General features: G+C 44.0%; 1 protein-coding gene across 2 annotated transcripts in view; it reads right to left on the reverse strand.

Moving 5' to 3' along the window:
- The window catches only part of LARGE1 (LARGE xylosyl- and glucuronyltransferase 1), a 582,916-nt gene that overhangs the window by 253,582 nt on the left and 303,529 nt on the right, over positions 1-25,805 (reverse strand). For both annotated transcript variants that reach the window (XM_067010062.1, XM_059081736.2), the window contains exon 5: positions 16,957-17,080. In XM_067010062.1, the coding sequence (XP_066866163.1) occupies positions 16,957-17,080 (124 nt within the window). The remainder of the gene's footprint in view (positions 1-16,956; positions 17,081-25,805) is intronic.

Genomic DNA, 25,805 nt, shown 5'->3' on the forward strand with positions numbered 1-25,805 from the left:
ATATGGACAATAATGCCACTTTTAAGTTGATTCAGGGGTGTATATACATAATGTGTGGCTCGAGCCGAAGACCTTGATTCTGTAGAAAAATCTCTTACAATTCTAACATAAATATGAACAGCTCATTTGAAGTCCTCAGATGCTTTCAAAAATAAGCAAAGTTTACCATCTCTGCTTGTAGATGAAGATGCTGACAAAACAACAAATCCAGCCACTGCAATCGTGTCCCCTTCATAGAAAACTTTAGCACAGTCCTTTGCTAATTTTCCAAAAAATAATACATTGATGGTGGTGATCTCTGAATTTGAGTTTTCTTGTTCTTGTAGTCCAATCTTCAAAACAGGTCTTCTGTTTCCACCATAAGTTAAAGAAGAGATAAGTGAGAGTTTTCCTTTGTACCCACACAATGAACTCTAAACGTACTTGGAAATTGACTCACAGCTTGTATATATTCTTAAAGAATCTTGATAGGTACTGCCAAACTATTAAAAAGAAAGACTATTCTGACATTCATTATAACAGACACTTTCATGAGAGTTGGTCCCACTGGATACTTGCCAGTATGAGGTGATACATTTTTTAAAACCTTTGCCATTTAGATATAAAAATCTTATTTCCTGTTGCTGTGAATAGTTAGTGATATTGCTATATTACTCTCTCTCTCTCTCTCTCTATATATATATATATATTTTAAACCATTTGCTTATTTTGTTTTGTGAATTCCTTTATTCTTACCCTTTACCCATTTTCCACTGGTCTGTTTATTTTTCCTATTGATTTGTAAGAGCCCTTTATATATGTTCTCTGCGATGTTTGTTCAAAGTATAATTTTCCCAACTTATCACTTGCCATTTAATTTTGTTTCAATTGCTGATTGACATTCAGAATTTTTCCCATTTTTTTTCCCATTTTAATTAGTTAAATCTGGTAGACTTTTCCCTTGACAGTATATGCAAATTTTCCTCACCCTTAGATGAAAATGTTCGTATTTTTCTTCCAGTTTTGTTTCATGTTCTGTTTAAACTTAACTCTTTAATCAATCCCAAATTCATTTTTTGTATCCGATAATACTGTTTCATCATCTTTTCCCAAATTCACAATCTTCACAATAACACCCTTTGCTGCATAATCTGTTCTTTCTCTATAGGTTGCTAATTCTTCCTCAAGCAAGGGTTGATAAATACCAAAACAAAAGACATCCCTCTTTTGTTTTCATATTCAGAGCAGAGAGAAGTAACTGCTGCTGGGACTCTTCCCTGCTGAGTGGAGGAAAAGCCTCAGCAACCCTATCAAGACTTCTTCACCCGAATGTTTACTGAGAGTCAATTCTGCACAAGCAGTATGCTGACAATAGGGATGGGGTGGGCAAGACCATCCAGAGGACTTCACATTGTAGTGGATGAGTCAGACTTACAACCAACACTTAGGCCTTGAAGGTATTTAACAAATAATTATATAAGGAAGATATTTAACAAATAATTATACAATGATAAGGAAGCACAGAGCGGCACGACAGCCTAATTAGGAGGGGAACACAAACATTAATAGACTGGTGGGCCAAGAACAGTGTCCTTGAGATTAACCTGAGCTCTAAATGATAGATGGGGAGGGAAGACGTTTCAGGCAACATGGTGAACTAGATAACCCAAAACTCCTTTCAATGGGAGATATGTATACAATTTAATACACAAACATATATATATTTTACACAATATATACATATTATATAGACCATATATATACAGTATATATTAAGACATATACTATAAATATATAATACCTATGCATATACAATTATGTATTTAATACATATAATTATATATTTATAGTTTATATATATTATATGAATAAAACATAAGTTGGCATGAAAGCAAAACTACAAACATTAAGAGCAAATAAAAGTTGGAAAATTAGACTATAAGTAATTCCTGAACCCAAGCATTGCCCTGAGGGAAGCAGCCCTTGAACTTCTGCTTTCATTACCATGGGTGGGGTACAGGAGAGAGAAGATAAAGATCGTGGTCTGCCTTAATAAGGAGTCAGAGAGAAGACATCTGAACAAAATTAGGGCCCCAAATTCTTTACTTTCTGAATAAAGGTAATCTAGAAATAAACTCCACCATCCAGAAGAGAAAAGCCAGGAAACACACTGGTCTTCAGCTTGATGACTAACTGTGGCTGGTTGTGGGGAGGGAATCTTGAGAATTAGCACAATCCCTTGATGCTGTACCATCCAATGGTGTGTGTTCTCAACTCAGGCTACCTGTTAGATCTGACAAACCTCAGAGAATTTAATTCAAAGTAATTAGGACTGACAGTGCCTCAGGCGATTGGCAGCAATAAACGCAAGCATTTTTTCAGGCAAACCCAGGATAACACCTCACTGATTTCACAAACCAGCACATGGGATTTTACAGTGTTATGTGTACGGTTAAAACCCAGACCCACAATCAGCTGAAGGGCTTCTTTCCTGTTTCCACCCCTTTCTAACCCAAATGTCCTGGCCAAATTGTCTCTAGTCTCAGGTTCCACATCTGCAAAATGGGATCATGATAGCACTAGTTTTAAAGGGTCATTGTGAGAATTAAATGAGATAATCCACATTAAATGCTTACAACTGTATTTGGTATGTGATAAACACCAAATAAATGTTGGCTATTATTGTTATTATCATTTTCTATGTGTATTGTTGCATACTATCTTTACTCTTTAGCTTATTAATATTTTCTCTATTGTTCACTATTAGATTTGCCAGATGTTTGCCATTTTCTTATATACAGAACCAGCTTTCAAAATTTTAATTTTAGTTTTCTGTTTTTCATTTTTCTTATTTCATGGACTTCTGCTGTTAACTTCCCTTCTGCTTTCCTCAGGTCCACACCACTGTTCTTGTCTAAATTACCAAGTGGAATGTGAGATTCATTTATCATCATCCTTGTTTTTGAGTAGTGAAAGCACTAAAGGCTATTAAAACACTTCCAGTGACAGCTTTGGGCACATGCCATAAATTTTACAGTGAAATGTTCTTCTTTTGCTATTTTCAGAGTAGGCTATAATTTTAGTTTTAATTTCCTTTTGGATTAAATAAGCATTTAGAAAAATTCTTCACCCTCTCCTAATTTCCAAGTATCCTGAACCACCCATTTAAAAGTTTGTTTCTTGGGCTTCCCTGGTGGCGCAGTGGTTGAGAGTCCGCCTGCTGATGCAGGGGACACGGGTTCGGTTCGTGCCCCAGTCCGGGAAGATCTCACATGCCGCGGAGCGGCTGGGCCCGTGAGCCATGGCCGCTGAGCCTGCGCGTCCAGAGCCTGTGTCCCGCAACGGGAGAGGCCACAACAGTGAGAGGCCCGCGTACCAAAAAAAAAAAAAAAAAGTTTCTTTCTTTTTTAAAAAAATTTTTTAATTGAAGTATAGTTGATTTACAATGCTATGCCAATCTCTGCTGTACAGCAAAGTGACTCAGTTATACACATATAGACATTCTTTTTTTTTAATATTGTTTTCCATGATGGTTTATCACAGGATATTGAATATAGCTCCCTGTGCTATACAGTAAGACCTTGTTGTTTATCCATCTTGTATATAATAGTTTACATCTGCTCATCCCAAACTCCTAGTCCTTCCCTCCTCCAACTCCCTCTCCCTTGGCACAAATGAACCTATGGACAAAACAGAAACAGACTCACAGACATAGAGAAAAGGCTTAACATTAACAGTCTGCTTCTGACGTGTAGTTTTACTACACTGTGGTCAAAAATGGGGCCTATATAATTTTTATGATTTGAATTTTAATGAGGATTTCTCTGGCCCTCAATTTACGTCATTTTTTCATCAACACTTGAAAATCTATTTTTATTCTGTTTGAAAAATCATTTTTATTCCATTTGATGGATATGAAATTTGATATCTATTGATATTGATTACAGTTTTAAAAACTATCTTTGTCATTAACAATACAATTTGCATTTTTAGTGGCTGAAACTCTCCCAATATACCCCATATTTCTATCAGTTTTTGCTTTAAATATCTGGAAGATTTCTACTTGGAAAATAGCTTGGCTAGTACATCCTCTTATGGATATCACACTCATCAATTCAAAATTATTAATTTTATCTCATTAAATGTATTTAATTATATTTGTGTTCATCTGCAATTAACGTATCTTTACTGTATTCGTCTTCGTAAGTCTGAGACACACTATAATTTTTTTTTAAACTTTATAATTTATTTTAGGTGTGTTTCTTAAAGATAATAAGCACACAGTTATGATACCACTATTTAATCAAGCATCGGTTTTGTCCAACAATAGAAGAGTTTAAAGCATTTATATTTATCAAAAGAAATGATGCTGGTTTTGCATCTGGAATAGTATTTTATGCATTATTTTTCAGCTTTGAGAAAAAATTTAAATACTTTACAATCAGCCCTTTTATTTTTTTTTTAAACTGATTTTTCTTTTTTGGCCATTTCTCCCGCCATGTGGGATCTTAGTTCCCCAACCAGAGATTGAACCATCACCCCCTGCGGTGGAAGCGTGGAGTCTTAACCACTGGACCTCCAGGGACGTCCCTACAATCAGCCCTTCTAAATGTACAATTCAACAAAAGTAGAGTCTGCAACTGCTACAGTAATCACTTTATAGAGCAATTCCATCAGCCCCAAAAGTTTCCTCATGCCCCTTTGAAGGCAACCTCCACCACACTGCCATCTGGCCCCTAGTAACTTCTGATCTGCTTTCAAGAATTTCATATAAATGAAATGATGTAACATGCAGTCTTTTCTGTCTGGCTTTTTTCACTTAGCATACCACTTTTGAGTTTCATTCATACTGTTACATGTGTCATATGTTTCCTTGCTGAATAACATTCCATTGAATGGATATACTATCGTTGTTTTCTACAACTGACGGACACTCAAGTTCTATGAATAAAGCTATGTATATTCACATACGAATTTTCGTGTGCATGTACATTTTTATTTCTCTTGGATGAACACCCAGGAGTGGAATCGTTGAGCCATATCGTGAGTACAGTACGTGTTTAGGCTTTTTAAGAAACTAACAGACTGTTTTCCAAAGTGGTTGAACCATTTTATACTTCCACCAGCCATGTATGAGAGTCCTGGCTGTTCCACATTCTCACCAACACTTTTTTTTTTTTTTTTTTGCGGTATGCGGGCCTCTCACTGCTGCGGCCTCTCCCGTTGCGGAGCACAGGCTCCGGACGCGCAGGCCCAGCGGCCATGGCTCACGGGCTTAGCTGCTCCGCGGCATGTGGGATCCTCCCGGACCAGGGCACGAACCCGCGTCTCCTGCATCGGCAGGCGGACTCTCAACCACTGCGCCACCAGGGAAGCCCCCTCACCAACACTTTTTATTGTAAGTCTTTTTAATCTTAGCCATTGTAGTGAGTGTGAAGTAGTATCCCATGATGATCTTAATTTGCATTTCCCCGAGGACTGACAATGTCGAGCATCTTACAGGGATTTACTGGCGATCCCGGTGTCTTCTCTGGTGATGTGTCTCTTACACTAGGTTGCCCATTTTCAAACTGAGTCATTGGTCTTCTTGTTATTGTTTAAGGGTTCGCTCTATATATTCCGGACACAAAACTTTTGTCAGACATCTGCTCTGCAAGCATTTTCTTCCAGTCTGTGGCTTGTCATTTTATTTTATTAATGTCTTTGGAAGAACAAAAACTATCAGTTTAGATGAAGTCCAATTTATCAGTATCTTTTTTTAGTTTGAGCTTTTCGTATCCTAGTGAAGAAATCTTTGACTAACCTCAAGTCACTACGATTTTCTCCTTTGCTTCCTTCCACTCTTCTACATTTGTAGCTCTTACATTGAGGGGTGAGATTCATTTCAAGTTAATTTTTGCATATGGTATACAGTGAAGGTCAAAATTCATTTTTCCCCATATGGACATCCAATATTTTTCTCATTTTCTTTGCTTCCTACCTATTTAATGTAGAGTTTCTCTCATCTGCAATAATCATCTCTAATAACCTAGTTTGAAATCTATTTATACCTTTACCAGCGGTCACCTTTGAACTTTCCGGAAACATCTTCTTTTCCCTAATGATCAGAATGAAGGGCTAAAAAAATACCATCTGAGTTACCCCACAGAACAGCAGAAATTTAGCAGCTTTTAAATCCAACACACTTCTGAGGCTGTTTCAAAATGTCTGTGATCATCTGGTTATTTGTATGCTTGCAAGAGCAACTTGTGGTATCTGCATTCAGCTTTGCAACTGACTTAAAACAATTATTTACAGATCATTCCATGTGTAACTTCTTCCAGTACATCCTGCCTGCCCCTTTAGAACAAGACCTCTTCCACTTGTGAATATTCATTTTGATTACTTTTTTGGTTGGCTGGCAAGTAACTGATGATTCTTTCTTCAAGAAGTATAATACACTGGTGCATATTGTGTGAGCACTTGCATAACATATCTTTTTTTTCCTGTTGCCTTTATACATGAGAGAACTTGGCTGGTATTCTCGGGTCTCTGTCTTGCTCAAAACTCTGTAGACATTTTATTAGGTCATTTATTATTAATAGTGAGAATTTTTATTCTTCAAACACAGAATGGTTCCCTCCACCTCTTACCCTTGCATTATAAGGATGCCTTAGATATGACGCTCTACCCCTGGTCCACAGCCACCAACCGTACACGGTTGTTGAGCCCGTGAAATGCAGCTGTCCGAGGTGGGACACATAAAACATATGCTGGACTTCAAAGATTTAGTGTGGAAAAAAAAAGTGTGCACAATATCTCATCAGTAATTTAAAAAATATGATCAATATATTTTAGATATACAGGATTAAACAAAATGTATTATTAAAATTCACTTCACTTGTTTCACTTTGCTTTTGCAAATATGGCTACTAGAAATTTTAAAATTACACACGATTCATCATTACAGTTCTATTGGATGGCATTACTCGAGAGTCAGATGACTTGGATTCACAGTTTAGTTCCACAGTACTGAGTAATTTCAACAAGTCTCTTTTATAATAAAGCCTCTATTTCCTCACCTGGAAATGGATGAAAATAATTATACTCACCTCAAGGCTTATTGTGGGGATAAAATAAGATTATGCATGTGAAGCTATTAAGTTTGTACATAATCAATTCTTATTAATGGAGTTATTCTTAAAGGAAGAATTTTTTTCTTCTTTATAATTTAAATATTTTTCTAGTAGACTGGGAGAAAATATTTGCAAATGATGTGATTGACAAGGGCTTTATTTCCAAACATTACAGTCATGCAACTCAGTAACCAAAAAACAAACAACCCAATCAAAAAATGAGCAGAAAACCTAAATAGACATTTCTCCAAAGAAAACATACAGATGGCCAACAGGCACAAGAAAAGATGCTCAATGTTCCTAATTATTAGAGAAATGCAAATCAAAACTCTAATGAGGTACCACCTCACACCTGTCAGAATGGCCATCATTAAAAAGTCTACAAATAACAAATGGTGGAGAGGGTGTGGAGAAAAGGGAACCCTCCCCCCTACACTGCTGGTGGGAATGGAAATTGGTGCAGCCACTACGGAAAACAGTATGGAGGTTTCTCAAAAAACTAAAAACAGACTTGCCATATAATCCTGCAGTGCCATTCCTCGGCATATATCTGGACAAAACTATAATCTGAAAAGATACATGTATACCCCAATGTTCACTGCAGCACTATTTACAATAGCCGAGACATGGAAACAACCTAAATGTCCATCAACAGATGAATGGATAAAGAAGATGTGGTACATATATACAATGGAATACTATTGAGCCATAAGAAAAGAATAAAATAATGCCATTTGCAGCAACATGGATGGTCCTAGAGATTATCATACCAAGTGAAGTAAGAGAGAAAAGAACAAATATATGACATCACTTATATGTGGAATCTAAAATACGACACAAATGAACTTATCTATGACATGAAAAGAGACTCACAGACAAAGAGAACATACTTGTGGTTGCCAAGGGGGGGGCATGGGGGAGGGATGGATTCAGAGTTTGGGATTAGCAGATGCAAACTATTATATAGAGAATGGATAAACAACAAGGTCCTACTGTATAGCACAGGGAACTATTGATATATTCAATATCCTATGATAAATCATAATGGAAAAGAATATGAAAAAGAATATATATACACATATATATAACTGAAGCACTTTGTTATACAGTAGAAATTAACACAACATTGAAAATCAACTATACTTCAATAAAATAAATTAAAAAACTTTTTTTCTTGGGTATATAGCCTGATGTGGGCAACTTATCACTGATTTTCCCTGGATTGTAAGGGCCCCTTTTGATGTACATGCACAGAACTCTTTTTAGCTCGTGACGATTTTTCTTGTATTTCATCAAACTCTGGAGGGACCATCCAACACCTTGACTTTGCAGTGACTGCAGCCCTTAATTTTCGTTAGCTTTTCACCAACTCAGCCACTCCATCCCAGGGTAACGTGCCAAAAATGTACCTCCTCTAAAAGACATTTTAGAAGCTCTAACATTTCACTCCCCAAACATTTGGACAAAAACTCCTGCTCTCATTGTAAAAAATTTTCTGACCTCACCATAATCTCCAGTCGACTTTGCCCACTACTTTCTCACTATCCATCAAATATCTCTGGTCTCTCTTTTTCTCTTTTTTTTTTTGTTGGTGGGGGGCGTCCAACTCATATTCCAAAACCTATCATTATACCTACTCTCTTGAATCACTGAAGTTGTTTAACTCAAATTCTGTACAAATAAGACCCGTGGTACCAGAGAATAACACTGCAGTGAAGTCCAAGAGGATGAGATTTCAGCATCACTTAGACCGCTGATTAGCAGCATTCTGCTAATACCTTTGGTAAGTTCCTTATTAACCAAAGAAAACATATGCTGTTTCTATAGCACGGGATTCTTGAAAAGACACAATGAAATCAGGTTCAGGAAAGCATTTCCTTCTTTATCAAGGGGAATGGACGAGAAGACCACAGCAATGCAAGTGGAAAGGGATCAATGTTCAAGATAGGGAAAAGGTGGGTCAGGGGACACTAAGTTGCTTTAAATGAGTTTAAGTCTGAGCTCTAGGAGGGGCATGTCACATACACAGATCTGGAACAACTGTTATATTCTGAAGAACCATAGAGAATGGGAGACGTAAGAGAGAACAAAGTGAGGCCATTCAAGGAAGTTTGTAAAGACTCGGAAACCACTTACCACATTAACGCGTCAGAGGATAAATTTAAGTGTCAACTAGGCGCCCAGCACTGCCATTCGGATTATAGTTGAAGGCATGGGGAAGACGAGGAGAGGACTTAATAGATATGCTAGGTCCTCAAACACCCGGCTGACCTACTCTGCAGACCCCAAACAGAGCCCATGCATTTTCTGGGAGCCATCACTGGTCAGGTTGTATCCTAAACATTGGGCCTAAAGAAAAAAGTTACAGGCCTTGCCCTCTTGGTTCTCACAGTCTAGTATGGAAGGCAGACAAGTGACCAGACAATGATATATACACTCACATTCAGTCTTTATTAATGCTCAGGACCAATGGGGGATGAAAAAGATGAAGATTTCAGTAGAGCACAAGGCGAACATTTCTAATCGAGTTTCTAAATATGGAACAAGGTCCTTTGGGAGGTAATGATCTCTTATCTCTGGAAGGACTCAAAAGCAGAAGATTAATGACCATTTACATAGAATATTATAGAAGAAAGTGGAAGGTTATGCCAGATGAATGCCAAGTTCCTTCCTAATTAAGATTCTATGATTTTCAAAAGGGGACAGAGCCCATTCATTAGGACACTCCATTACATAAAGAGACATTTGCCTGTGTACAAAGTGAATTGTACAACTGACACAGAAAGATTCTTTTCTAACACAGATTACAATTTCTGTTAGTTGTCTACAATGTTCCATGCCTGATATTTAAAAGCCAAAGATCAGTCTTCTGAATACAGAAAAGTACGTTACGCATTTCACTTATCCACGTCCGTTCTGTGATCTCACGCTCGTTATCGGAGAGAAAAGCCTAACACAAAGGCCCGAGGTGCATTGCAGGCCTTACAGAACCAGCTCTCCCATTCAAAAACCATGCAGATAATCCAGGAACCAGTAAAGCAGTAAAGAAAATGGGAAAATGCCAACTTTTCCAGACCTGGACATAATATGTAACCTCAGCCAGCCCTCCTGCATAATGTTTGACCCACAAGGAGAGAAAGAACAAGAGCCTAAATCCATGAACTATTCTAGAAAAACAACCTAAAACGTGCCCTCTGATGAGTGGTCAGCCGTCATTTGTTCCTCTGTTGTAGGGGAAGAGAAGGTGCGTTGCCGTGGTAGGTTTGGAAGAGAGAAGATTTAACAGGTTAATCACAGCCATCTCCAAATACACCAAAGAGGAAGGGAAGGAAATAGAATCTGTTGAGGGCCTACTATGTGCCAAGCACCATGCTTTCCATTACAAGACCTCAGTGAACTGCATTTCTTCTTTACCAATAAAGGGGAGCTAGAGCTACCAACGTGAAAAGACAATTAAGTTCTCTGTGTTACTCTCATCATTACCATAGGACTGGTGAAACTGGACAAGGCAATTCTAAAGGCCACCTGGCTTCATTTCTTTCTTCTGCAGGGCATCTCCAAGCAGATCCTACCCTCTATGAGAGACACATGTCCCAGAGCTTCTGTCTCTCCTCTGCAGGTCAAGCCTAATTGGAACTGCTCCAGCCCATGGGGGTATCTGGTCACTGCAATGGAAGCTCGGCCACTGCCAAGCGTGTGGCCCCTTTGAACTATACTCCAGGCCTGGATCATAAAATCCAGATCCAATCTGGAGAAGAGTCATCTGTGAGATTTGGGGCAACTTGCTGAACCCCCACTGGGCCTCATTTGTCAAAAAAGCAGCTGCGAGTACTGGGTTTCTTTTTAACCCTGAGACCCTCTGAGTTCATGTCATTCTCAGTCCCTCCCAGCTGACAATGCCCATCACTCAGGAGGCATGTCTTCCGAGGAAACAGATAGGCGGGCAGTAGTGTCTCCATCCCCCAGTGAGAAGAACAACAGAAGTCTGTCTCCTGCAGGACAGCAGGTGCTGAAAGATGGTAGTTATCTAAGAGAACCTCTACAATGCTCCATAGGGACCAGCACAAAGGCAACTGAGTGTGAGGAGGATGGCAACTTTTAGAGTCAACCATCAGTGTTTCCTGTGACCACAGCCCTGAATCCCACTTCATAATCTTTCTGATGCTGGTAATGAGCAGGCATCAGGTCTAAGAGAAAAGGAGATAACTGAGGGCTCCCAGCTAGACAGGGGAATCATGAAACAGCCCCGGCGCCAGCCACTTCCCTTCACGAGCTTGGGATCATCCTCACCCCAGTGGTGGCCTGGGGGTGACTTCCCGGGCCAACTAGGGCCAAGATCAAAGGCTGCTGGGCTGCAGGGCCTCGTCTGAACACTGGCAAATACCTTGCTGATTTAAGGCAAACTGTCCAGAGTGGTGACCGTTTAGTGTAGAAAATGATCCTTGGATGTCAGTGATGGGGCTGGCCCAGCCCTCAGCAGCATCATTAGTAAGACACACTTTGGTCCCCAGCAGGAAGGCCGCTCGCTGCAGGCCTTTAAATGGAGGGGTCATGCTTAACGCATTTATTCTTCAGGAACAACCGGAAAAAGAACACCACCGAGAGCTCAGAGGACCCTTGTCTAGACGCAATTATAGTATCTTAACTGAAAAACAGGCCACAGAGAAGGAACCAGAACACAGGAGAAAGGACATGGATTATGGAGTCAGTTCTGGGTTTTAATCCCAGCTCTACCACATACTAGCTATGCATGTGATTTGGGGTTATTTAACCTCCCTAAGCCTCAGTTTCCTTATCTGTATAATGGGGATCATAATAGGACCGATCCACAGTTATTGTGAGCGTTCCATGAGAGAACCATGTAAACATAAAAACGAAAGTGTTCCATAAATAGCAGAGGTTACATCCCAGCCTAGGGGGTCCAGAGTCACTGAAAACAGGAATTTTGAGTTCAAGTGCCATTCAACAGTGGCAGCTTCATCCAGTGGCTGCAACCCACGTCCCCGTCCTTTCCTTCTGATCCCTCCCACCTCTGTGTCTGCTGAATTACACAATCATGCATCTCATATCATTTCATTAGGAAAGGGAAAAATCAAATAGCTGCCTTGGCATTTATTAGCTGCCTGATCTTAGGCAAATATCCTTCAACTCCGAGCTTCAATTTATAAATTGCCTGTGAGATGGAGGTAATGAAACTCCTCCCTCCACCCCACAGGGCAGTCCTGAGACGTGAGTGAGAGCGTGCCGCCGCCTGCAAGGCTCCGCACGAAAAGAAGTCATTGTCCCTGCCCTGCTGCTCCCCTCCCCTGGTGACAGGAGCTGCATGTCCTGGGTGGAGCTTGGGGCACTCAGGCCCGGTAGCCTGTTGATCTGGGTCCTCGGAAGCTGGAAACGAACGGGCCACATAAACATCAGAAAGGCCAGTGAGCGTTTCACAGGCCACAGGGACGAGCAGGGTGAGCCATCACTATTGGCAAATCCGCACGCGTTGGTCATTACGGAGAGAAGCACAGCAGTCCAGCGCGAAGTTCTCACAGCTCATTTTTCATCATGCACGGATCCTTCGTAACTTCCTTTCCCCTATTACTCCATTCTCCAGCGCTAACAGATAGAATAAGGGGCCCACGGGAGTATTTCTGAGAAATGCCATTTCCAACAGCTGTACAAAGTGATTTCTCATTCCTACTGGGGGAGACCGTCTTACGTGTCTGCTGACGCTACCATCCGACACGTTTCCTGGACGCAAGCGAAGACCACAGCACCACTCCATGTCATCATCCATCCCTTCTCTAATGCCACCTAATGGATGGCGTTTCAGTGTGCTCCCTTCCTGGTTTACCTGTCGTGGAAAGACACTCCACCTGTCCCACAGCTGCTCTTGGGATGTTAAGGCGGGCTGGCCCGGGTGGAGCTTCCTCGTCTACGCCACGGCGGCGTCATCGGTAGACAAATACCTGGCTGTCTGCCCATGCGCTGAGCCACAAGGGGCCTCGGGAAGGTGGTGAACCCCGACAGTGACCAAGAAACTCCTTCCTCAACCTGAACGTCCACTGGCAGATGCATGGATAAAGCAGATGTGGTACATGTATACAATGGAATACTACTCAGCCATAAAAGGAGAATGAAATAATGCCATTTGCAGCAACATGGGTGTAACTAGAGATTACCACACTAAGCAAAGTAAATCAAAGAGAAAGACAAATACCATATATCACTTACATGTGGAATCGAAAATATGACATACATGAACCTACCTATGAAACAGAAACAGACTCACAGACATAGAGAACAGACTGGTGGTTGCCAAGAGAGATGGGGTTGGGGGAGGGCTGGAGGGGAAGCAGGGGGTTAGCAGATGTAAGCTATTATATACAGAATGGGTAAACAAGGTCCTACTGCATAGCACAGGGAACTATATTCAATATCCTATGATAAACCACCATGGAAAAGAATATAAAAAAAGAATGTATATATATGTATAACTGAATCACTTTGCTGTACAGCAGAAATTAACATGACATTGTAAATCAACTATACTTCAATTAAAAAAAAACAAAACAAAACTGAAACCTCTCCCTAATGGCTCTATGTCTCTTAGGCACCCAGTGCTGCATTTACTGTGTATCATTCATTTAGCAAATGTTTTCATAGGTGAGGCATCATCATGGTTTAGGCTTGTTGAGCAGGTGTTAAGGTTACAAGGGTGATGAAAAACAGACAGGATTCCAGCTCTTTCGGAGCCTGCACTCTAGGGGAGACAGACATTCACCAGCTCATCACACAAAGGCATGAAAGCTTACACTCGGCAGCGAGCTTACTGAAGAAACGTATGTGATCCTCCGAGAAGATACAACAAAGAAACCCCTATGAGATGATGAAGGCAGGAAAGGTTTCCTTGTGTACGTGGAGCCTAAGCCAGAGGGCGTGGACTCAATTAGCAACAGGGGAGAACAGGCTGAGAGTACGACAGACAGAAGAAGTGACTTGTGCAGAGGCCCCCAGCGGGAGGGAAGGAGCAGAGCAGACTGCAAGGGCCAGTGGGGGAGCAATGGCGCTAACAGAACAGGACGAAGTCAGGAGGGGGTGGGAGCCAGGCTGCGCAGAAAGACCCGACTCAGTTAAGGACTGTGGTCTCCATCTAGTAGCATCCGGAAATCACTGAGGGCGGGGAAGGTGTGGTTGGGCTTTGCCTTTGGAAAGGCTGACTCATGCTACTGACGGAGCACAGGTGTGGGTGAGGAGACGTGAGCGGAGTAGAAGGGAAAAGACTCGTCTGGGAAAACAAAGCAAAACAAAAAACTGCTGTCGTGTTGGCGACAGAGCACGCAGGCTTAGACGAGGATGGTAGCAGGGGAGATGAAGACCAGCTAGGACCTCCAGTGGCCGGAGGCTCGGAGAGAGAAAGGGACCCATCGAAGGCAAACTCTCGGTCCTGGATGAGCAGCTCAGTAGGTGGTGGTGTTAGGTTCCAGGAGAGGCTCAGGTCGGGGAGTGGGCAGACCACGGTTTAGGTTTGTTGAGCAGAATTATGTGTAAATTATCATGACTGTTATCATGAATTATGGAAAAATTATGTTTTACAAAATGCCTTCATGCTCACTGTCCTTAGCAGATTCTGACAACTGCCTCACGGGATACAGGACTGTGGGGGATAGACGTGTTAAGAGGTAGGGAAATAAAATGCAGACGGTAGGGACACTGCATGGCAGAGTCAGCAGCAGAAGACAGGGTCAAGGGCAGGACTCCGGAGACGACATCCTTTAGAAGACATCAGACTGTTATTTTCTTTTAATTCTTATTTCTTAAGCCATGGAGTCCTCAATTCAAATGGATAAAACTCCAGTGTGTAAAAATAATGGATACCTGGATTCATGTGGGCATGAGGGAGTCAGAGACTTAGTCTTCCCCCACACCGGTCCCCTCCTTTCCTCCAAGTCCCTAAGGAAGCCGTGGGGTTCCCGGGGGCAGCTTACAGGCCACCGTGCCTTACCTTTCGACCTCCCAAAGGCCCGTGGATTTCCCTATGGGCCTTCAATCAAGAGCATTTTAATCCTATATCGCCATGGCTGCAAAGGGGAATGAGGGACTGCCAAGAACCTGCTGCATTTCAGGCACTGCTGGGCCTTCACATTGAGTTATCTTACTTAATCCAGAATCTTCTTCCACAGCTGGCAGGGTTCTACCCATGTTCAGCTGATCAAGCCACGGCTCAGAACCCAAATCAGACAGCTCTTTAATGGCAAGATTGGAAATGAGGCTGGGGTTTTCAACTGCTCTGCGTTTCCTCAAAGAGCAGAGGGGGCGCAGGCTTGCACAGGGCACAGACACAGGACTGCTCTAAGACAGAACAGGCTTGCTGTGCCAGGCGGGGCCCCTCCCCCCGCTGCTTTTCCCCATCCTGTTGGCCCTCAGACCCCGGGAGACAGAGTGGCTTGCTTTCACCTTAATTAGCGCAGCAATTTGCTAAATTTTGTTTTTCCCTTTTTGAGAGTGTTAATCAATTTTAGCTCAGAATAGATTGGAATGGCACACAAATTACCACGACAATCCCCAAATGCTAAATTCTGAACATCTCGATCAACCTCAGAGCCTGAAATACAGGAAAATGAGAAACTCCGGCCAACATCTTTGTGATCTATTTAAAATGCTATGGCTCTGAAATGAAAAGATAATGGCTTTATGAGGTTTAGACCCAGCAATTGCCTAAAATCTGCCTCTTGCCTAGGTGTTTAGTCCTTCCCAAGGTGACTGGAGACAGAGCAGCAACGGTTTCCGCAAAGCTACCTGTTCCACAAATAACAGCAATTGGTTAAATCCACAAGCATTACAGGGTACCAACAAATGCGCCAGAAATACAGAAAAGAACAAGATGCGCTCCCAGCCCCGTCCCCTGTTAAGAAGGTTCTAAACTAAAGCAGTCGACGGGCAAGTGTACAGAAAACATCCTCCTCTTTCCTGGAGGAGTCATGGGAAGTTCTCAGAGGGGGTAGCCATGGAGCTGAGTCCTGACGGATGAGTGGGAGCTGTGACAGGTAACTGGAAGGGTGTGTCAGATAGAAGGAACAGCAGAAGCAAAGACTCAAATGCAGGAGGGAGGGCAGAGGGCCCAGAGGTGGTTTCTTCGAGCTGAGTAATAAGCAAATTGGCAGGAATGGCCACAGATGAGACTGGAAGAAGAGTCAAGAGCCAGAATATGCAGGACTTAAATCAGACTGAATCTCAAGCTTGATGCAGACCACGTCATACCACAGGAGGATTCTTTTTTTTTTCCCCACAGGAGGATCTTAAGCAAGGGAACGATGTGGCCAAATGAGTCTCCCTTGGTTGAAACCCTCTGGCCCAACATAATCCTTAATATTTATTCAACAGTCTTTTAAAGCACATTCACATATGTCCTCTCATTTGAGCCCATGACTCCATGAGGTCGGTGTTATAAGTACATTTCTACTCATGAAAAAACGGATCCAAAGGTATAGCTTGTTTACTTTGTGTCTTATGACCAGCAAATGACAACGTACGAATTCAAACCCAGGCCTGTCGGACTCAGTGCTGACCTCACTGGGTAAGAGAATTCTCTAGATATTGGCCACCATAGGCCTTCTTTAGATACGGACCAGGCCAGTAGCCTCCGGCCTCCACAGAAAGCCTCGGTGGCCAGAACTGCACAGACCAACACGCATTCTGTGCTCAAGAAATGGCTGCTTTAATGCTTCAGATAATCAAATCAGATTCAAGTGGCAAACACCCTCAGTTATACCCTGGACGTTTCCAGTTTGCGAGCTGAGGTTTCTGCCTTTGCTGCTGTGTCTACTAAACCGTAAACAAGAAAAGGATCCTGCTTGACCTCCCTTCCCACCGGTACCTTGAGCTCATCCGCGTTGTAGAAGTCTACTCGCACGGCAGGCACCATCCAGGTCTGGAAGAGCGTCGCCAGGATCTGCTCGGCGATGGAGTCGGCGACGACGTGGAAATGCAGGGGGTTCCGCCTGTGGGAGAGGAGGAGAGTCAGGAGGGAGAACCAAGGCCGCAGAGACACACTCTTACCAGCTAGTAACGTGTGGCCGGTTTCTAACGGCAGTGATGGAGGACAATCGGGCATGTTACCTACTGGGGAGGATGTCAGAGCTGAGAAGGAGAGAGGATGCCGCATCCAACCTCAGGATTTCAGAGACGTGGCCACCAAGGACCAGAGAGGGTAAAACCACTGGCGACGTTCAATGCAAGCCAACTGCCATACCTGTTACTAGGGCACCTGTGTAACAATTTGGTCAACGCTTTCTCTTTACCACCTGGATGTACCGGCATCAGTGCAGAAGCACGTGGACAAAGGATGAGGTCTTTGGACCGGCTGTGTGGAGCGGCCAAGGCACTTCTCCCCCAGCACAGCGCTACGTCCTATCTTCTGCCTGTTCCTCTCCGAAAGAGAAACAGGCGGCCACGATGGCATCACCTGAACTGAGTACCAGCCCATCCTCACTCGTAATATTTCTAAAGCCTTTATTCATTCTACCTTAGTTGACCCGCTGTTACACTGAGCCAGCACCCAAAATACAAACCAGCAGTACACAAGGGCAAAGCTTCCAACTCAAACGGAAATGGGTTTGAAGCCTAGATCTGGGATCTATTAGGGGAGGACTTTGAGCATGTCACTTACACCCCTGCACCACTGCTTCTTCATTCTGCAAAATGCGGAAAACTTCCTCTACGGGCTACTGGGTCAATTAGATGAGATAAGAAGTACAATGTATGATGCATCTCAACAACGAACATAGATGGGATAGTAACAGACAGCAGATACGCCTTCTTGAGGGATTGCCAGGCACAAACCAGAAGTTCAACCCAGAAGAACTATTTATTATCAGAAATATCATTGTTCTAGTAAGAATAACAGCATACATGGTAATACCACGAATGAGCGCCTCTGGAAATCTAAAGACGAGAGTGACCTTGTCCACCCCAACCTCAAGGAGTTCTTACTATTTAGAGACAGTTAAATATAAACCCAAATATAAACATGAGGTGGATTGTGATAACAGCTACAGCAGAACACAAGGTTCCAGGAGAGTAAAGAAAACACAGACATACTAGAGCGTGGACTTGAGGATATGGGGGGGGGGGGGGGGGAAGGGTAAGCTGTGACGAAGTGAGAGAGTGGCAGGGACATATACACACTACCAAATGTAAAATAGAGAGCTAGTGGGAAGCGGCCATATAGCACAGGGAGATCAGCTCGGTGCTCTGTGACCACCTAGAGGGGTGGGATAGGGAGGGTGGGAGGGAGGGAGACGCAAGAGGGAAGAGATACGGGAACATATGTATATGTATAACTGATTCACTTTGTTGTAAAACAGAAACTAACACACCATTGTAAAATAGTTATACTCCAATAAAGATGTTAAAAAAATTAAATTAAATTAAATTTAAAAATAAAAAAAAAAGAAGGGCTAATCTGGACCCGGTCAGAAGAATGTGTAAGAGTTGGGAGAAGTAGTGCCCTGAAGGATAAATGACTTTATTCTTGGCAAAGAAGAAGGGACTCAATCCAAGGAGAATATACACGAGACTCTGGCTGGAGCCCAGGGGGTGCTGAGAGTGTGGTGGGAAGGGAAGGGCTAGCAGGGACTCGGGGGTTCAAGCAGAGAAGGGGAGAGATGCAAGTGCATAGTCAGCGGTGCAATGAACGCCCGCTTAAACAGTCTGGATTTGATCAGCTCGGCGGGGGGAGTAACAGACTGGCTCCATAGCTCTCAGCCTCCTGCAATCGCTCCCCAGCCCTGTTCTAAGTCCTAGATACACAGATTTCTTTCAATCCCCCCTACCTTCGTGCTCTCTCTCCACCTGGGCCTTTGCACATACCGTTTACTCTGCAGGAAACCCTCTTGCATTTGCTCATTCTATAAATACTTATTAAACACCCACTGTTCACCAGGTGACAAGCAGGATGCTGGGGACATGGTGGTAGGACACCATCCCTGCTCTCATGGTCCTGTCCTCTCCTTCTTCCTCCTCCTCCTCCCCCTCCCCCACCTCCACAGCCCCCATTCAGCATTTGGTCCTGTCTCACCCAGCCTTCACTTCTGAGGTCTGCCATCATTTGCTCTTAGAATCCTTCCCCGACGACCCACTACTGAGTCGGGGGCCCTTCCTAATGCACAGTCATCTCAGCATCCGTGCCCATCCTTAGGCTGTGGTTGCCTGTTTACTGGCCTGCATCCCCCCTCGACCGTGAGCTCAGGGGAGTAAAGGATGACGCCAGTTGTGTTGAAACGGGGAGCCCCATGATCGAACTCAGGGCCTGGGATGCAGCAGGAGTTCAATAAACGCAATGAAGAGTGGGAAAGGTGATGGCTAGTGGGCAGCTAAGGGGAACAGAGGTGTACACCTCATTTAGGAGATCAGGTGAATGTGAAACAAGAGTCCGACTTAGTCTGGGGAAGAGCAACAGAGAAGTGGAATCTAGAGGAATTTCAGGAGAAGAGATTTAGCTACGGGGGACATGGAGAGGAAGAGGAAGACACTGGCGTTCCTGGGCTGGGGGTGACTCGTTCAGGACAGCGGCTACAAGAAGAAAGGCACACCGGAGGGAGATAACGGGTTTAGGACTGGGTATACCAAGTTTAAGGTGAGGGTGACAAAGCCAGGTGGAACTGGGTAGATGAGTCTAGACCTGAAGAAAGTTATGATCCAAGGCCAACCTGCCAAACACATAACCGGTGCTCAGGGTGCTGAGCTGAACAAAGGACCCAAAGGAGCAATCAGCACTGCTGAATTTCTCCGTGGCACCCATTGCGGGAACACTGCAAACTCTCCCATTAAACTATCTATACTCAGGGGCTTCCCTGGTGGCGCAGCGGTTGAGAGTCCGCCTGCCGATGCAGGGGACGCGGGTTCGTGCCCCGGTCCGGGAGGATCCCGCGTGCCGCGGAGCGGCTGGGCCCGTGAGCCATGGCCGCTGAGCCTGCGCGTCCGGAGCCTGTGCTCCGCAGTGGGAGAGACCACAGCAGTGAGAGGCTCACGTACTGCAAAAACAAAAAAAACAAAAAACAAAAAACCCCAAAAACCCCACAAACAAACAAACAAACAAAAACAAACTATCTATACTCAGGAGGAAGGGGCATGCCTGCCTTACAGCTTCCTTGGAAGCCCTATAGGCAGCTTCCGTATAAGAAGCTGCCAGCAGTCCTAGGGGATGATTGGTGGCATGAGGGAGTGATGGTGTATTTGTTCATTGGCCAGTGACTTACCTGGACGCTAAGCCAGAGACAGCTAGACAGCCACCTGGAAGTCAGAGGGTCCCTTGAGCCCTCAGTGTCGGCACAGCCATCCCCCTCCCCCACGAGCCGCGACGGGAGTCTTACGTATCAAGAATGGATGAAGATAAACCTGTACAACTGTCAGCTTGCATTTTTATCCACAGTGGAGAGATGGCTTAGTTTTAGACACGGGGTAACAATACCAGACAGATCAAGGTACTCATATTTGCCCCAACGCATCACGTTTTCCACACATCTGTATCTTCGTCTGGGCTGTTCCTTCTCCCTGGGATACTCCCCTGATACTTGGAGGTCCCTGAGTACCTGTTCTTCCTTTCAAACTCCCTTGTCAGTCAGCTCCTCCTCAAAGCCTTCTGTGAGCCCACCCTCATCCCTCCCTGTTCTTGCTAACTGGGTACCTCAAATGAAAAGCTCATCTACCACTTACAGCAAAGCACCGTGTGAGACAAATTCAAACACCTGGCTCCTTCTCTCCACCGCGAGGCCTCTGAGAACAGGAACATCTTTTCATCGCCACCCCCAGTGCCCAGCAGAGAGGATGGCAAATAATGGGTGCTCAAGAAACACTGGTACAACAGGGGAAGAAAGCCAGCGCCCCTCCTTCCCTGTCACCGTTCACATTCCCATAAGAAGTAAAAGCAGCTGATGGCACGCTTGCATCAACGGTTCAGGGCTGGCGCTCTGGACATCTGGGTCAGAACCCTGGCTGCATTAATGACTAACCGAGTGACCGAAAGCATGTGACTTCATCTCTCTATGCCTCGGTTTCTTCATTTCAAATCAGAAACAATAATGGTAAGTAAGTAGTAGTACATTGGGTAATTGTGACAATTAAGTGATGTATATAAAGCCCTTAGCAAATACCTGGCATGTAATATTTCAATATATGCTAACAATTGGTATGGTCTGAATGTTCGCTGCCCCCCACCCCAAGTTCATATGTTGAATCCTAACCCCTAAGGTGATGATACCAGGAGGTATGGCCTTTGAGAGGTATTTAGGTCACTAGGGAAGAGTCCTCCTGAAAGGGGTTAGTGCCCTTATAAAAGAGGCCCTCTTGGTTTTTTTGACCACATGAGAACACAGAGAGAAGTCTTCAGTCTGGAGTCAGCAAGTTGGCCCCCAGCCAGAGTCAGGCCATGATGGTGCCATGATCTTGGACTTCCCAGCCTCTAGAACTGAGAAAAAAAATTTTTTTTTCTCTTGTTTATGAGCCACACAGTTTGTGCTATTTTGTTATAGCTGCCTGAAAGGACTAGGACAACTATTACCTATATTAACTTATGAAACTTATTTTCTCTACTGCTTTTGCATCACTTTTCAAATGAAGTATTTTCAATTAATTCTTCCATTCACAGACAAAAAATGAGTTGAATGAATAAACACCCAACGAAGAGCCATCAAGCAGCAAGGAAGGCAGAATAGGGATTTAGGCAATGAATGACTCAGAGTCCTCGCTTCAGGCAGCGATCAATCTGGCAGAGACAGAGAAAGAACACAAATAACCACATAAACGTTAGAACACCGGTGTGCCATAACACTGGGCTACACACACAGCCGCAAAGCTTGGGAATGGCACAGCTCCCAGGGAGCCACCTGAAGACACTGACGTGGACGGTGAGCGAAGGTACTCCTGGAACTGGATAGTGAACAACTTGCACAACTGTACAGGACGGTTCCACAAGGAGGAACATACATGCCACTGGGGTATAAGGGTGGGAGAGACCACTTCTCACTAGCGGAGAATCTGGGAAGTATCCATGGATGATGCGGCAAGTAAACCGGACCTTTGGATGCCAAAAGATGGAGGACAGAGGAAGGCATTCTGCAGGAGGTAACAGAATAAGGAAAGGAACAGAGGTGGGAAAGTCCACCGTATGTCAGTGAAAGAACAATAGTCGTATTTGAGTGGATCGCACAACAACGTTTATGGAACACCTAGCGTATGCCCGGAATGGGGAGGAAAAAAAGAAGAGAGAGACGGTATTAACGACAGGAAGACAGCCAGACAAGGTCTGGGGAGCTCAGCAGGCAGCAGACTGAAGTTGTAATTCAGGAGGTTAATCTAGTTACCGAGCAGAAGATGGACCAGCGTGGCTAAGAGGAACAGGCTCTCAGAGGAGGACAGTGCAAGCATTTGTGTGAGGCTTTCCCCCTCTTCTGCGTTCTTCCTCTGATCTATTTAAAGCATCTCTCCAGAAGGGAGTGTAACTCCAGAAAGACACTGGGCTCATCTTTAGGGCTAAACCAGGTGTTTGCATCGTCAAAGGGGTCAGTGAGCCTCATCAGCTTCCCTCATTGGACAAGTAAGAAAACGCTGAATCAGAGGACACACAGTCCCCAGCTCAGGGGACCACCAGGACCCTGACAGTTTGTTGACCCCGTCTCAATAATCCAATGTGGTCTAGCCAGCAGTAGCTCACGTCTCATCGTGGGGCGTATGAACACCTGGAGGGGCTCTGCTAATGTTCCACCTTGGGTACCGTCACAAGGATGTGGGTCCCGTCAAGTGCACCTCCAGAGGCCACGAGGAAAGCACCTGAATGCATGGCCCAGACCACTTTTCATAGAGCCCCTGGGCAAGCCAGAATGTCGCCCTTGAGCTTTAACTTCTGAATCCGGCTGCCAACCAGATGGTCCCACTTCATATCCCATGGGCCCCTTGGAATGAAGACGACCCAATTACAACCCTCCTAACAAACCAAGAATGTCAGCTCCACGGGGACAGGGACCTGGTTGGTCACTCACTGGTGTATCCCACCCCCCCGGAACAGCGCCTGGCATATTAAATAGGGGCTCGTGTTGTCCTCTCTTGGCCCCTTACACGTGTCCGTCCTCCTGAATTCCCTGCCTGAGTGAAAGGTGCACCATTCACCCACACTCGCAAGCTAGCGATGGGATTGTCACCTGGGCTCCTTCCCCGCCCACGTCCCACACACCCAGTCAACCGCAAGTCCCCAGGGGCGGCGTTGGTCTCATGGTTGGGTCTTTGAAGACAAACCGCCTGGCTGCTTCTTATCTAGGTCCTGTCACAAATGACGTGACCTTGAGTGAGCTTTTTAATCTTAGTCTCAGTTTCCAAATCTGTAAAATGGGTTTGATATTGATGGCTTCTACCTCATAGTTACTGTCCGACTAACTGAATTAAAATATATAAAGGACTTAGAAGGGTGACTCACAGGCAGGAAGGACTTCATAAATATTAGCTATTATTATCCCAACTAACCTGCAGTAACATCTTATGAATATATCCACCCCTTCTCTCCCGGATCTCTGAGCTTGCTCCCTCCAATAGCTCATCCATCCTGTAAGCCCTGAACTCTCTAAAATGATCACATGATCCCCTGCTCACCATACAGCCTTCCGCCTGGAGCTAAGAGGACCTTCAATGAGCTCCCCCTGTCCCTGTCCATCTCACGCCTCCCCACTCCCTCCTGCACTCCAGCCATTGTCCTCCGCAGACATGTGGCCACCTCTTACCCCTCCTTCAAGAAATAAACCGAAGTGTCACCTCTTCAAGGAAGCCCTCCATGGCTACTCTATCCAAACTGCCCCTCTCCCTCCCCATCACTCCCCACCCCACTGCCCTGTTTGGTTTCTGTCTAGCACCGACCAGTATTAGAAATCTCCATCTTCGTCGGCAGGTCTATCTCCACCCTCCACTAGAATGTGAGCTGTCTAGGGTAGAGATTCTCTCGTTTCACAAAGCACCTACTCTCTCGTTAACCCCCTCTACAACCCTAGTGCCTAGAAAGTGCCTGGCCACGAGTCAGGTCCAGGACTTGGCCGCGTTCTCCCACAGGCTGTGTTCACGCTGTCGCAGCTTCCACAACCGCCTACACGTTGCCGCACTTCCTGCTTCCAGCCTTCTGTTCTCAATTTAGACGCCACGGCTCCAAGGAAGCCATTCCATGGAGTCAGATGCCCTTTCTTAGTGCCTCCCACTGATATCAGAGCTCCAAACGTAGATTTGTGCAACTGTTCCCTGTTAGATGGAGTCCTGGCACTGGAAGCTACATTTTGTTGATGATCTTTTCCTCAGATTTTTAACAGTTCCTTGTAGATATAATCATCCAGTGATTGTTTATTGAAAGAATGTATGAACGGACAAATGAATAATTATCAAAGAGAACCAAATTCCCTCAGAGTGGACACAAGTACCTGGAAATTAGGTGTAGAGGCACTTAGAAGAAAATGTGAGAGTAAATCTTTTAACTTGGGGTTAGGTGATGGTTTCTTAGATATGACATCTAAAGCTCAAACAACAAAAGAAAAACAGATAAACTGGTCTTCAAAATTAAAAACTTTTGTGCTTCAGAAAACAACATCAAGAAAGTGAAAAAGACAGCCCCAGAATGGGAGAAAATATCTGCAAAGCATATGTCTGATAAGGGACTTAAAACCAAGAATGTGTAAAGATCTTTTATAATTCAAGACAAAGACAAGTTAGCAGGTTAAAAAAGGAGCAAAGGATCTGAATGGTCATTTCTTGGAGAAGATATACAAATGCCAATAAGCACAGGAAACGATGCTCAACATCACTAGTCACTAGGGAAATGCAAATCAAAACTCAGACACCACTTCCCACCCACTAACATGGCTAAAATAAAGAGACAGTTGATAACAAGTGTTGATAAAGATATGGAGATACTGGAACGCTCATCTGTTACTTGTGGAATTCTAAAATGACTGTAGCTGCTTTGGAAAAGTGTTTTGCAGTTCCTCAGAAAATTGAGCAAAGTTAGCATTGCTGAGTTATCCAGCAATTCCACTCCTCATTATATATGAAAAAAACATGAAAACAGATATTCACACAAAAGCTTGAGCACAAACATCTGGAGTAGCATTATTCATAAGAGTCAAAAAGTGGAAACAACCCAAATGGCCACCAATTGATGAATAAACAAAATGTAGTACATGCATACAATGGAATATTACTAGGCAATAAAAAGGAATGCAGTACTGACACGTGCTACAACATGGATGAACCTTGAAAACGTTATGCTGTGTAGGAGAAGCCAGTCACAAAAGACCAAACAGTACATGATCCTGTTGATATGGAATGTCCAGAATAAACACATCCATAAAAACAGAAAGTAGACTAGTGGTTGCCAGGGGATGGAGGGAGGGGGAAATGGGGAGTAACTATTAATACAATTGGGTGTTTCTTTACAAGATGAAGAAAATGGTCTAATGTTAGATAGTGGTGATAGCTGCATAACTCTGACTACACTCAAAACCACTTTTTTCAAGAGTGAATTTCATGGTATGGGATCTGCATCCCAATGCTTACTTACTGGCCTGAGATGTGGAGTGACGGTCTGACCTACGAGTTTGGGAGAGGGATTGAGGCCTGGTCTGTTCAGCTGTCTCTGGGATTCCTTCCTTGGGGAACTGTGTTGTACAGTAAATCATTTGCCCAGGTGGGGAAGGCCTG

The sequence above is a fragment of the Kogia breviceps genome, chromosome 12 (assembly GCF_026419965.1).
Source record: "Kogia breviceps isolate mKogBre1 chromosome 12, mKogBre1 haplotype 1, whole genome shotgun sequence".
In the NCBI taxonomy this organism is placed as follows: Eukaryota; Metazoa; Chordata; class Mammalia; order Artiodactyla; family Physeteridae; genus Kogia; species Kogia breviceps.